Consider the following 13,160-nt stretch of genomic DNA (forward strand, 5'->3'; position numbering starts at 1 on the left):
AGGGGGGGGGGAGGGGGTATTATATTTAAGTACTTTAGTAACTTTCCACCACCAGGGACACACCGTCTCATGAGTATTAAAGTGACCTGCGGGGTGAAGGAGAAGATGGTGTTCCTGATGGTGTAGAACTTGGAGGTCCCCAGGACCCCGATCCTCCGGTAGGGCCGCCCCGTCAGACCCAGTCTGGGGTTGCGACCTGCAGGAAGACAGCGGGTGAGCTCGGGGGGGGGGGGGGGCGCGGAATCGAGCGCGCGGCACACCGAGCGGGTTCGTACCGAGTCGGGCGTAGATGTGGCTGAGCACTCGGGAGGGCTGCACGTGGATGGGGTGGATGTCGGCGACGGTCTCCACGGCGACGCCGTTCTTCAGCAGCAGCTCTTTGATCTCCTCCGTCTCGGCCAGGATCGACACTACGAGAGGAAAATGAATAACTAAATATAAATAAGAAGGTTTTGGAAGATTAAATGAAGGTCGGACCCCCGTGAGCTCACCCTGGACCACCACGTCGGGCTTGGGGACGGTGGAAAAGCGGCGGTTGAGGGGGTCGATCTCTCCGGGGGCGAGAAATCCCTGGGAAAAAAAGAAGCTTTTTTTTTGTGGTACTTTTTTTTTTTTTTATTGTAAAAAAATTAATCTCATGATAGACACAACATCAAGATAATACAATTATCCATCATATAATACATTAAACTGCATTTTCTTAGCAATTAATTAAAATTTAAATAATAATCACTAAATAAACTGGTGAAAAAGGGTAAAAATTAATAAACCGGATAGAAAACTAATAATTTGTTCCAGTCAAAGTTTAATGTTTAGTTGATCAACAGAAAAATAAATCTACTTTGAGGATCAATTCATCATAAAAAAATATTTTTCATTCCAAAGAAATACAAAATAAAGACAAATACCCCTCAAATCTGGAGATTTCCCACTTTTTTTCTGGTGTGATTCACATTTAATTAAATATCTTTAAGTTTTGGACAAATAAAACAAAAAATAAGACACTTTTTTCTGACATTTTCTAGATTAATCTAGAAGATCATCACCTCGGACAGCAGGTTCCCCAGGATGTACAGAGACTGGCCCCATTTCAGGGGACATTTACCCAGCGGGACCCTCTCCACAGAGTGGGGGTTCATGTACTCCTCCTCCACCTGTTGGCACAAACAAACAAACAAACAAACAAACAAACAAAGAGCATAAAACAACGTTGAAACGGACACATGTCAGAAAGTAAGTGATGATGTCATCACCTTGTCTGGGGGGACACTGTAGAGCTCCGGCACCAGCTGAAGACCGTCTTTCTGTTTGATGAGGATGCCCTCCAGAGCCTCCTGGTACTCCTGCACCTGGATCCCCCAAAACAACAACAACAAGAGATTGCGTCATCGATCATTCCCCCCCCCCCCCCCCCGGTGAGGAGAAAAAAAGGAGGAGGGACTACCTGCTCGGGGCTGTTGATGAAGATGCCGTCCAGGATGAGGTAGGTCCAGAACAGCGGCCACTCGCACTCGATGTTCTCGAACAGCTTCAGTTCGGCCGACTCGTAATAAAGTCGGTTTGGATCCTGGAGATCACACAAAGTGAGTCAACAAGTAAACAACAAGTAAACAAGCGGCTAAATATGCTCAAAGAAGTCTCAGCGTTGGTATTTACAGGTCCTTATTGTCTGTTTGTGAAGTGTGTGAGAACCAGTTGTCAGTCAACGACAAACACTTAATAATAACTGAGAAAGAAAAAAGGGGAGGAGCCTGAATGCCACGCACCTCCTCAAAGTCCGCCTCCTGCTTTTCAAGGAGGAAACAAAGAGCAACGCTCTTGAAACGAAGAGCTTTTTTTACCTCTTTGGGTGTTTTGTGTCCGTCCCTGAGGAACCGGCAGCAGCCGTATCGACCCTGGAGAGGTCAGACAGGAAGTCAGCGAGGTCACGTTAAAAAAAAACAACAACATTTATTTCGGAAAGTGAGCTATTTCCCACCTGCAGCTTGGAGATGATCTCCTCCTTGGTGGCGTTGACGATGCTGATGTCGTCCACGGCGAAGGCGGGATACGAGATGATGGCGAGGACGCCGGCGTCCACCTCTTTAGACATGGAGGCTCTGGGCAACATGGACGTGAGGATGGACTGGAGAGGGAGGGGGAGGGGGACATCACTGTGTGTGTGTGTGTGTGTGTGTGTGTGTGTGTGTGTGTGTGTGTGTGTACCTGGCAGTGCTGGATGTCGTCAGCCAAAGCGTGCACCACTGATCCCGGTCCGCCTTTCGCTCCAAACAAGTTGAGGTCGTCCAAAGCCTCCAGAGCCGCCTGCAGGACAGCAGTCATGTGACCATCAAATGACCCTCATTTGACCGTCATGTGAACGTCATGTGACCCTTAATTGACCCTCAAGTGACCCTCATTTGACCCTCATGTGAACATCATGTGACCCTTATTTGACCGTCATGTGAACGTCATGTGACTCTTATTTGACCCTCATGTGAACGTCATGTGACTCTTATTTGACCCTCATTTGACCCTCATTTGACCGTCATGTGACCGTCATGTGACCCTCATTTGACCCTCATGTGAACGTCATGTGACCCTTATTTGACCCTCATGTGAACGTCATGTGACTCTTATTTGACCCTCATTTGACCCTCATTTGACCCTCAAGTGACCCTCATGTGAACATCATGTGACCCTTATTTGACCCTCATGTGAACGTCATGTGACTCTTATTTGACCCTCATGTGAACGTCATGTGACCCTTATTTGACCCTCATGTGAACGTCATGTGACCCTTATTTGACCCTCAAGTGACCCTCATGTGACCGTCATGTGACCGTCAAGTGACCCTTATTTGACCCTCATGTGAACGTCATGTGACCCTTATTTGACCCTCAAGTGACCCTCATGTGACCGTCATGTGACCGTCATGTGACCCTTATTTGACCCTCAAGTGACCCTCGTGTGACCCTCAAGTGACCGTCAAGTGACCCTCATGTGACCCTCGTGTGACCCTCATGTGACCGTCATGTGACCCTCATGTGACCGTATGAGGGTCACTTGAGGTGTACACAGTACATGACCCATACTTTATGCCATGTTGAGGTACTTTGACTTTGGTATTTCTACTTTACACTCATTTACATTTATTGGATTAGTTCATTAATAACATCATACTGTATTATTATATATAAAGTAAGTAAGCTCCACCTTCACTAATAAACACATTAACGCATCAATAATATAATCCAATGACGTCATGCATATGATTGTGAAATGAGCCATTCTGGATAACAAGTACTTTGAAGTACTTTGAATACTATGTTAGTACACTGCATACAGTACTACACACTGTTGGGCTGCTATAAATACTAATATACTAAATACTAATATCTACATGTAATTACAGGAGCATGTCCTACAGTGGGGCCTCTTTCCAAAGGCTTAAATGTGTGTGTGTGTGTGCCTGTGTGTGTGTGTGTGTGTGTGTGTGTGTGTGTGTGTGTGTGTGTGTGTGTGTGTGTGTGTGTAGCCATTCCTGGGACACCACAGAGAACCTGATCCCTCCCGTCATGCAAGAACTTCCTCACAAGAACCTGATATTTATTATTTATTTATTTATTTGTATTTGTTTTTAAATACTCGAATATAATTTAAACAATGAGCTAAAAATAACTCTCGTGGTCTTTGAGAGAGATTTCAACTGAAGGTGATGGGCAGCATTTTATTGGTCGACACCGTGTTCCCTTCCAGCACCGAGACAAAGTCCTTACATCTGATCCAGAGTCAGTTTGGAGTGACTAAAGGTCAAAGTAAAGGTCAAAGTAAAGGTCAAAGTAAAGGTCAAAGTAAAGGTCGCCGGCGGCAGCTGTTCTGCTCTCACTCAGCACTCAGGCTGCTTTCTCCTCCATCTACCTGCTAAAGACATGTGTGTGTGTGTGTGTGTGTGTGTCTGTCTGTGTGTGTGTGTGTGTGTGTGTATGTCTGTGTGTGTGTTTGTGTGTGTGTGTGTGTGTGTGTGTCTGTGTGTGTGTGTGTACCTTGGCCATGCCGATAGAGCTGGCGTTGATCTCAGTGATGCCCTGGTTGGTTTTGTCCCCTCTCTCCCACATCCCATAATCCTGCGAGAGGAACCAGGAAAAAAGGAGTAAAATTAATTAATTAATTAATTAATTAACAAATTAAAAGAATGGATGCAGGAACTTCAAAGGGTTTCACATACGGCCACTTTGTAGGCCGTCTCAATGTAGAACATCAGGTTCTGAACGACGTCGACCTCATCCTGAGTGTAGACGATGTGGAGACCTGCACACACACACACACACACACACACACACACACACACACACACACACACACTTATGTGAATCCTCACCTTTTGTATTCCTATAATCGTCTTTAGATCTTATTATATATATATATATATATATATATATATATATATATATATATATTAATATCAGTTACTTTCTCTCTCTCTTTCTTTCTTACCTGACGCGGTCATCTGGGCGAGGAAGAGCAGGAACAGCGAGGTGGCGTCGACCTGCAGGTGACCCCACTCGTCGTCCCCGACGACCGGAGCGCAGGTCCTGGTGTTGTACTTGGCGTGGAGCGAGTCGGAGGTGCTGCGGCTGTATTTAAACTTCTCCACCTTATCCAGCTGCGAGCCAATGAGATGACAGGGATTTCCCAGTGATGCGAACAACACAACAGGAGTGTGTGGTGTGTAAAGTGTGTACTTCTACTCTGAGACCACACACCTGCCTCATGATGCCCTGAAGGATGCCTCTCATCAGCTTCACCACACTCTGGAGACACACATCAACATTATTTATCACATCGGTCCTGGAGAAAGTATAGTGTCTCACACACACACACACACACACACACACACACACACACACACACACACACACCTGCTCCAGCTCGTAGGCCTTGGCCTTGTCCTCGTCCCGGTCGGCGTTCTTCCTGTAGGCCAGACTGAGGGCCCACACGGACAGGACGCAGTACACGTTGTCTCTGACCCAGGAGTGAGGCTGATCCGCGCTGCCCGGCAGAAGACCCGTTACTGGATCCTGAGAGGGGGTCATAGGTCACAGTTTTTTTTTTTTTACAAATATATATTTATTTATATAAATTATACTGTGTATATACTATACATAAATATTATATATATATATATATATATATATATATATATATATATATATATATATATATATATATATATAGAGAGAGAGAGAGAGAGAGAGAGTATAATATATAAATAAATATATATAAATAAATAAATAAATAAATAAATAAATATATAACATTTAAGCAATAAATTGTGATTTTATTTCAGCTAACTGACGGCATCTTTCCCCATCGGGTTTCAAAGTTGCACAAATACACACAAAGTCTTTTTCTTCTTCCTCTTCCTCTTCCTCTTCTTCTAATGCAGAGCTCGTCCATGAACCCGAGAACAGCGGACTGGTATTCACTGGTTTCTCCCAGTGAGCCCAGTTGGCACGTTAGTGCGACGGTCCAGTGAGCTGAACGCTGGCCGGCCGCCATTATGGGATTCAAAAGGTGACATCACACAAACAGTGTGTGTGTGTGTGTGTGTGCGTGTGTGTTGTTGTTGTTGTTCGTCCATCTTTGTGAGGACTAACTTGAGTTTCCTCTCTTTGTAAATAACGCTATTCGAGGGATGAGACTCAGGGTCAAGTTTAGAGCTCAAGGACCATGTTGGATTTTATTATTTTTGGGGATTGCGATAAATATTGGAACTAATTTAGATTCTCTATTCATGCAGAAGGATTACCTTTTTTTATTTTGTTTTGCTATTTCTATAATGCAATAAAAATATGTGTTTCTTAACAGAATCCAGTATGTTTTAGTGTCATTTTAAGCCTGTTTTATCATCATAATCACGTGAATTACTATTATGATGGTGAGATGATATTATAAGTTTGAGTGTCTTAGATTAAAATAAAAATGCCAGAATAAAAATCTTCATTACCATAAATACTAAAGCTAAAATAAAAAGACGAAAATAAAAAATGTAAAGTACAATAAATAAAGCTAAAATTAAAAGGCCAGATTAAAAAGTTACCTTTTAAAAAGTTTAAAAGGTTAAACCATCTACTGTATGTTAATGAAGGTATACAATGTGTGTGCATGTGTGCGTGACCTGATGTCTTGCGCAATGTGGATTTCCTTCAGCTCCCTTACAGTAGAGTGAGTTCGAGCACGTGCATGAACACACACACGCACTCACACACACTCTCTCTCTCTCTCTCTCTCTCTCTCTCTCTCTCACACTCACACACACACACACACACACACACACACACACACACACACACACACACACACACACACACACACACACACACACACACACACACACACACACACACACACACACACACACACACACACACACACACACACACACACACACACACACACACACACACACACACACACACACACACACCTGGTGTCTGAGGATCGTCTGCTGCACCATGCGGGCATAGTTGTCCAGCTTAACCCCGGAGTTGCTCCTGCTCCTCATGATTGACAGGTGGTGGTGGTGGTGGTGGGGGGGGGGGGGGGGCTTCAAAGTCTTCAACTAGTTCCACAAACTCGTTAAATCCTCGACGGCAAAGTCATTTTATTCCTCCGGTGGTTCTCAAAAGGTAGAAGAGGCGACTCGGAAAGCTGCCGGTTGCCTGTCTGTCACGGAGAAACTGCTCAACGGCGGCGGCAGCGGCGGAGACGTAACCTGAAGCTAAGGTAAGCTGGTCACAGGAAGCAGGAACAATACCGGAAGTCAAGGGACAAGTCTTCAAAATAAGTCACAATATAATATATAGATATTTGGTTGGAGCAAGACTATAACCCCCCGCCCCACACACACACAGACACACTTAAAGAAACATTAATACATATAGCACTGGGGGGGCAACGTGACTTTATTTGAACTGCAGTATTTGATTTCAGCGCTTACCTTTTGGTTTCATATTTTATTTTTCTTTATTTTGAAATCCTTAACCGGAAAAGGTCCTGTTCATTTTAAATAGCTTGACGCCTGTGTACCCTTGAATGAGTGGCTCATGATGGCAGAGAAATGGAATCCACTAGTTGAGAGCAGACTCTTTGAACCTGAACTGTACAACGTTAACAAATATTTAGACAAGTACGACATGCAACACATGCAATACAATTGATTTGCAGAAATACTTTAATGTGGCTGCAGAAGCCCTCATATTCAACCAGGAAGCAAACTGAGGCAACAACACGTAAACAACGACACTTAAAGTACATTTACTGTTTTATTAATACATTATCAGTTGTCAAGATTTAGCACTAAAATACTTAATACAAAATAAATTAAAAAGTGGTATCGTGTGAATAACATGTAGTTAAGTTAGTATAAGTTTTCCGTTTTTTGGTGCCCCCTAGCGAAAAGCACATACCTGTACTTTTAAGTTATAATAGCCTATTGTATTTATTTATCTTTTCACAAAATATAGAGTATTTTATGTATCCATGTCTCAACACATATACTTTGTATATTCGTTTGACGCCAACTCTTTTGAAAAGGCAAAAGGACTACAAGAAATCCCAGAATGCTTCTCGCGCCGTGTGCGTGCCACCTTGAAAGACGTCCGGCGGGCGCGCGGAACGTTGGAATTCGACGTCGGCGACCGTTAGGACCGTTACGACACAGCTCTCCGTCCTAAACTACGAAAAACGTCGAAATGTCCGCGCTTCAAGATAAAATTACAATAAAGTGTATTATATTTAACTATGTATATATTACATTTATTACATAATTGTCGGGTTCCGTCTAACGGCGAACGCCGGAACTTCACCGTGGTTGTGCGGTTCGGGGGGAGAGGGGGATGTTGACGGTGTAACACAGACTCAACAAAAAAGACGCCGCTCAAAATCTCCTCCCTTTTGTAAATTCGTTTTTTAAAGCTCCGTTCTCCGCTAAACACTATATATATATATTATTTTTTTTACATTTTACACGTCGTAAATGAGTCGCAGAGGAGACAGCGATGGCGACGGCTCCGGGAAGCGGAAGGTCGCGTACGTGTACAGCCGGGAGTACATCGAGACTTGCGACAGTTTATCCAAAGTGCCGAACCGGGTGAGTTGCATTGCACCTTAAAAACTATATTGTGCACGTGCTCTGTTTCGCTCTGACGTCATCATCGTGGTTTTTATTTGGTTTTAATCCACAGGCGAGTATGGTCCACTCGCTGATAGAAGCCTACGGACTCCTGGAGCACGTGAGGTGAGTGAATGATCATTTAATATACTCCCTTACTTTTTATGCATAACTTTCAGTCCCATGACGTGTGTCATATTATTGGGTGTAATTCGGCTGCAGTGAGGTACACTCGGGTTTCTGTCAGACTTATTTATTTGTAACAACAACAACAACAACAACAAAAACACTGATCTCTTGCTGCCACACACGGTACTGACTTTAAGTGATCTTCTTATGATTTTGTTGTTTATCCCCCCCCCCCATATAATATTATAATATTGCTCATTATATTTTGGGTCTAGTGTAAAGCATTGTATAGCCAACGCTGTACATATCGTGCTGTATATGTTATTGCACTTTATTTTTTTATTCTGTTAATTTAAATTGATAAGATTATTCTTTTCAGCGTCAGGTGGTTTCTCTTTTGATTTAATGTAATTTTGTATTTATTAATTATTTCTTCTTTTGTCATTTATTGTATTTAATTATTTCTTCTTTTTTTTTACTTATGGAAAGGGGTGTGGTATTTTTTTTTCTTCTTCAGGGTTTTATTCACACACGCCATATATATATATATATATATATATATATATATATATATATATATATTTTTTTTTTTTTTTCGCACGCTTGCATTTAACCATTAAAATATATATATTTTTGGTCTTTTTCTTCTTTCCTCTCCAGCACCGTCAAACCTCAGCCGGCCTCCATCGAGGACATGGCCAAGTTCCATACAGACTCGTACCTGGAGCACCTCCACAAGATCAGCCAGGACGGAGACAACGACGACCCGCAGTCGGTCGACTACGGCCTGGGTGAGAACAGACCAACTCGAAGAAAGAAAATATTTTAAGAGAACGTTCACTGACTCATCTATTGTCTCAAAGTAGCGGAGGGCGATCTTTTCTTCTTCACTACAGACACATTTCACTACCAGCTTTTACAGTTATTTAAGTTTACGTGCAGTGCTGTTTTATCGCCAGGAGAGGGCACTACAACACACAATTAAAAAACACATGTCACGGTTTAGAATTGTACTTACCAAAAATATATTTTAGTGAGCTTTAAATGAAAGTATTATCTTAAGGTAACTTTGCGGTGCTCTTCACATTTGGTTGAGAGAGGAATACACAACCTGAGATCCCACCGTGGTGTTATTGTTCTTGGATGAGCCGCCTCCATTTCTACCTTTTTTAGACCGCTCCTCAAGTTCAACCCTCCCTGTTTTTCGTTTCCTTGACTCGCTCCCTTTCTTCCATTCCCCCCCTCGTCCATCAGTGCTCTTCTTCGTGCCCTCGGCTGCTTCCTCCTCCTCCCGGGTTCATCATTCCGTCTCGTTGCACAAGAGAGCCTCTCCACCTTTTCCTGGATTACGACATCTCTCTCTCTCTCTCTCTCCCTCCCTCCCTCTCTGCCGTCGCCCTCCTTCACCTCCTTTTGGTTAATTGTTACGTCATCTCCCTCCCTTTCTTTTTTCTGCCCTTTCTCTTCTTTCCTTCTTTCTCTTTTATTCGCAGCCCGTCTCTTTCATTTACCCTCCTTCACGAAGAGGTGATTTAGCCTCGAGCAGCGCTGCCCGTGCAGAAATAAAATAAAAAAGGTTTATTCAAAAACCATCAGATGTATTTTAGTGCGGTTTCATGTCATTTTAAAATTAAATTGTGGGCTCTGCAAAGTCAAAATGCTAATTCGAGTATATATTTTCTCCCCCTCCAGGTTATGACTGTCCAGTGGTGGAGGGGATTTATGACTACGCGGCAGCAGTAGGGGGCGCCACACTGACAGCAGCCCAGTGTCTGCTGGACCAAAAGTGTGAAGTGGCTATCAACTGGGCAGGAGGGTGGCACCATGCCAAGAAGTAGGTCCATCTGTTCACACAGAGGATGGATGGATAGACGCCACTCACTTCAATCCAGTTCATGCACCTGCAGCGGCCCTCATTAGTTCCTCGGGTGGGCCTGATGGGGGCGCTCCGGTGGGAGGGGGGGGGCAAAGGTCACGCTTTTAAAACATGCCGTGTTTTGTTGTTGTTCTCTGTGCCTCTCAGGGACGAGGCGTCGGGTTTCTGTTACGTGAACGACGCTGTGCTGGGAATCCTCAAACTGAGGGAGAGGTACGAGAGAGTCCTCTACGTGGACGTGGACCTGCATCACGGAGACGGTACGAGACCTTTTAGATAGAGTGGAGGTGCACAGGTTGAAAACTAGCATCACAAAGCAACAAGATGTTGTTGTTGTTGTTGTTGTTGTTTTGCGTCTCACTTCAGGTGTGGAAGATGCCTTCAGCTTCACATCCAAAGTCATGACCGTCTCCCTGCACAAGTTCTCTCCTGGATTCTTCCCAGGTCCGTCCTTCCAGATACTTCCAATATGTTTTAATATGATGACCTTCACTGTGAGGCGGTGTACAGTAAGGTGTGTGTGTGTGTGTGTGTGTGTGTGTGTGTGTTTAGGTACGGGTGACGTGTGTGACACAGGACTGGGTAAAGGCCGGTGGTATGCCGTGAACGTCCCGCTGGAGGACGGCATCAAGGACGACAGATACTTCCAGATCTTTACAAGGTACACACACACACACACAAGCACACGCACACGCACACAAGCACACACGCACACGCATACGCACACAGAGTAAAGTTATAGGAATTCCGTGTGTAGCTCAACCTTTTAAGGCATGTTTTACTCTCGGATCCCCAAGAGAAATTCTATTTTACCTTCCCTCTACTGACTGCACCCGACCCAGAGGTCAAAGGTCAAGGTCATCCATAAACCTGTATGGAGCTGCCGAGACGGGGGTCCTCACCAGTCACAGCTGGCCAGATGTTCATGAATCTTCTGAGCGCGATGCTTTAAATACATAATTCGGACATGAGTTGAACGCTATTATTTTGAAGGGCATGCATACCGGCTCCCGATTGGCTCAGCCTGGCGCCATCGCAGGTTTAACGACGTGTTCCCGTCTGTGCAGCGTGATGCAGGAGGTGCGCGCGCAGTTCAACCCGGAGGCGGTGGTGATGCAGCTGGGGGCCGACACCATGGCGGGGGACCCCATGTGCTCCTTCAACATGACCCCAGTGGGGGTGGGCCAGTGTCTGCAGCACGTCTTGGAGTGGCAGCTACCGACACTGCTGCTGGGAGGAGGTGTGTGTGTGTGTGTGTGTGTGTGTGTGTGTGTGTGTGTGTGTGTGTGTGTGTGTGTGTGTGTGTGTGTGTGTGTGTGTGTGTGTGTGTGTGTGTGTGTGTGTGTGTGTGTGTGTGTGTGTGTGTGTGTGTGTGTGTGTGTGTGTGTGTGTGTGTGTGTGTGTGTGTGTGTGTGTGTGTGTGTGTGTGTGTGTGTGTGTGTGTGTGTGTGTGTGTGTGTGTGCGTGCTTTTAAAATACTCCTAATTAAAGGTGGATAATGTAATATATCCCTGATGTTTACGTTTGCTTTGAATCTCAGCGATTCCCTCATTTGCGTACAATCACACACACACACACATCTACACACACCATGCTCTGTTCCAGACCCCTCGGCCAGATGATAGCTCCTACTTATACGACACAATGAAGCCATTTTACTCCACTACAATCCCACCTCTCTTCCTTTCTCTCCCTCCCTCTCCGTCTACATACTTTCTCTCACTTATATCCTCCTCTCTTTCTTCTTGGTTCTTGTCACTCTTGTCCATCCTCTTCGTCCTTCACACAGAGAGAGAGAGAGAGAGAGAGAGAGGGGGCGAGAGAGTGTCCTTTCCCTTTCTTTATCTTGACTTCCTGTTTATTTATCCTTCTACGTTAATTGAAATAAAACTCAAATGTGCTGCACGTGACGATGGTTCCCCCTTTCACATATCTACCTCTTCCCCTCTTCCTCACCAGGCGGTTACAACCTGGCTAACACGGCTCGCTGTTGGACCTACCTGACGGCGGCGGTGCTCGGAAAGACCCTCTCCTCTGAGATACCGGACCACGAGGTACGACAACTCTCTCTCACGCACATCCACATATTCCCACATGGACACAAGCGCCCTCATTCATTATACTCTCACGCAAAATCACAGCCCGACACACACACACACATAAAAAACAAACACACCCCCCCTTGTGTTCACTGTCTGCTGAGTCACTCCGTCTAATCAAAGATGGCCGCCGGCTTCTCAATAAAGGGGTTTGTCTGCAGGTGACTCAGACGGAGTGTGTGTGTGTGAGAGAGAGAGAGAGAAGGGTACCAGTGTTGACAGCTCCTCCTCCGCCAACACAGGCGCTTCTCTCTCCGTCTTATTCGGCATTAACGGTGACATTAAAACAAATTATTGTTGAAGGAGAAATCTCAATTTGAACGAGTCGCTTGATATTAAAAAAAAGATGTAAAAAGCCGCATGCTGGTACTCTCATTGGTGCTCTTTGTTGTCTCTAACGAGGCTCGTTAGGTGGTGAAAACCTCTCATGAGCTGGTTGGAGGTTTGAGTCGGGTTTTGTTATATCGGACTGAGTGGACGTAGTTGTCGTGACGACACCCGTCGGTTTGTATACTGATTGTCGTTGTTTTTAGCAACCAATAATAATACAGATAAACAGAAGTGACCATGTTAGGACTGAGGAGGGACGTAGAGACGCTGTATACGTTTCTGGTGTCGACCTGTCAATCACCTTGTAGCCCCGCCCTAAAGCATACTCTGCTTTATGGTCTGTTTGACTCTAAATGACCATAATTTACTAAATGAACATCACGCTGTATTGAAGAAGACTTGAAACTAGAGATTAAGACCAAAAGCTAATGTTTACAATATTTACTGAGGGAATAAATCAAGAGAAGTAGAGTCATTTATATAGACTTCTATACAACCAGAGGAGTCGCCCCCTGGTGGTCAGGAGAGAGAATGCAGCTTTAACACATGAAGCATAGACTTCTATACAACC

General features: G+C 44.6%; 2 protein-coding genes across 4 annotated transcripts in view; one reads left to right on the plus strand and one right to left on the minus strand.

Annotated features, from left to right (window-relative positions):
* The window catches only part of phka1a (phosphorylase kinase, alpha 1a (muscle)), a 35,921-nt gene extending 29,133 nt beyond the window's left edge, over positions 1 to 6,788 (minus strand). For both annotated transcript variants that reach the window (XR_004611523.1, XM_034557655.1), the window contains exons 1-15: positions 6,470 to 6,788; positions 4,902 to 5,060; positions 4,746 to 4,793; positions 4,477 to 4,645; positions 4,208 to 4,290; positions 4,026 to 4,106; positions 2,206 to 2,304; positions 1,979 to 2,125; positions 1,842 to 1,895; positions 1,445 to 1,567; positions 1,254 to 1,349; positions 1,047 to 1,154; positions 492 to 570; positions 276 to 410; positions 87 to 196 (exon numbers count right to left, since the gene is read on the minus strand). Coding sequence is in view for 1 of the 2 variants with exons in the window: in XM_034557655.1 (XP_034413546.1) it covers positions 87 to 196; positions 276 to 410; positions 492 to 570; positions 1,047 to 1,154; positions 1,254 to 1,349; positions 1,445 to 1,567; positions 1,842 to 1,895; positions 1,979 to 2,125; positions 2,206 to 2,304; positions 4,026 to 4,106; positions 4,208 to 4,290; positions 4,477 to 4,645; positions 4,746 to 4,793; positions 4,902 to 5,060; positions 6,470 to 6,547 (1,569 nt within the window). In the remaining variant the exon portion in view is untranslated. The remainder of the gene's footprint in view (positions 1 to 86; positions 197 to 275; positions 411 to 491; positions 571 to 1,046; positions 1,155 to 1,253; positions 1,350 to 1,444; positions 1,568 to 1,841; positions 1,896 to 1,978; positions 2,126 to 2,205; positions 2,305 to 4,025; positions 4,107 to 4,207; positions 4,291 to 4,476; positions 4,646 to 4,745; positions 4,794 to 4,901; positions 5,061 to 6,469) is intronic.
* Positions 6,777 to 13,160, plus strand: part of hdac8 (histone deacetylase 8) — a 16,404-nt gene continuing 10,020 nt past the window's right edge. For both annotated transcript variants that reach the window (XM_034557662.1, XM_034557663.1), the window contains exons 1-9: positions 6,777 to 8,134; positions 8,229 to 8,281; positions 8,945 to 9,075; positions 9,977 to 10,118; positions 10,308 to 10,420; positions 10,527 to 10,604; positions 10,713 to 10,821; positions 11,228 to 11,400; positions 12,120 to 12,214. In XM_034557662.1, coding sequence (XP_034413553.1) covers positions 8,021 to 8,134; positions 8,229 to 8,281; positions 8,945 to 9,075; positions 9,977 to 10,118; positions 10,308 to 10,420; positions 10,527 to 10,604; positions 10,713 to 10,821; positions 11,228 to 11,400; positions 12,120 to 12,214 — 1,008 coding nt within the window. In that variant the 5' untranslated portion in view covers positions 6,777 to 8,020. The remainder of the gene's footprint in view (positions 8,135 to 8,228; positions 8,282 to 8,944; positions 9,076 to 9,976; positions 10,119 to 10,307; positions 10,421 to 10,526; positions 10,605 to 10,712; positions 10,822 to 11,227; positions 11,401 to 12,119; positions 12,215 to 13,160) is intronic.

The sequence above is a fragment of the Cyclopterus lumpus genome, chromosome 18, assembly GCF_009769545.1.
Source record: "Cyclopterus lumpus isolate fCycLum1 chromosome 18, fCycLum1.pri, whole genome shotgun sequence".
NCBI lineage: Eukaryota > Metazoa > Chordata > Actinopteri > Perciformes > Cyclopteridae > Cyclopterus > Cyclopterus lumpus.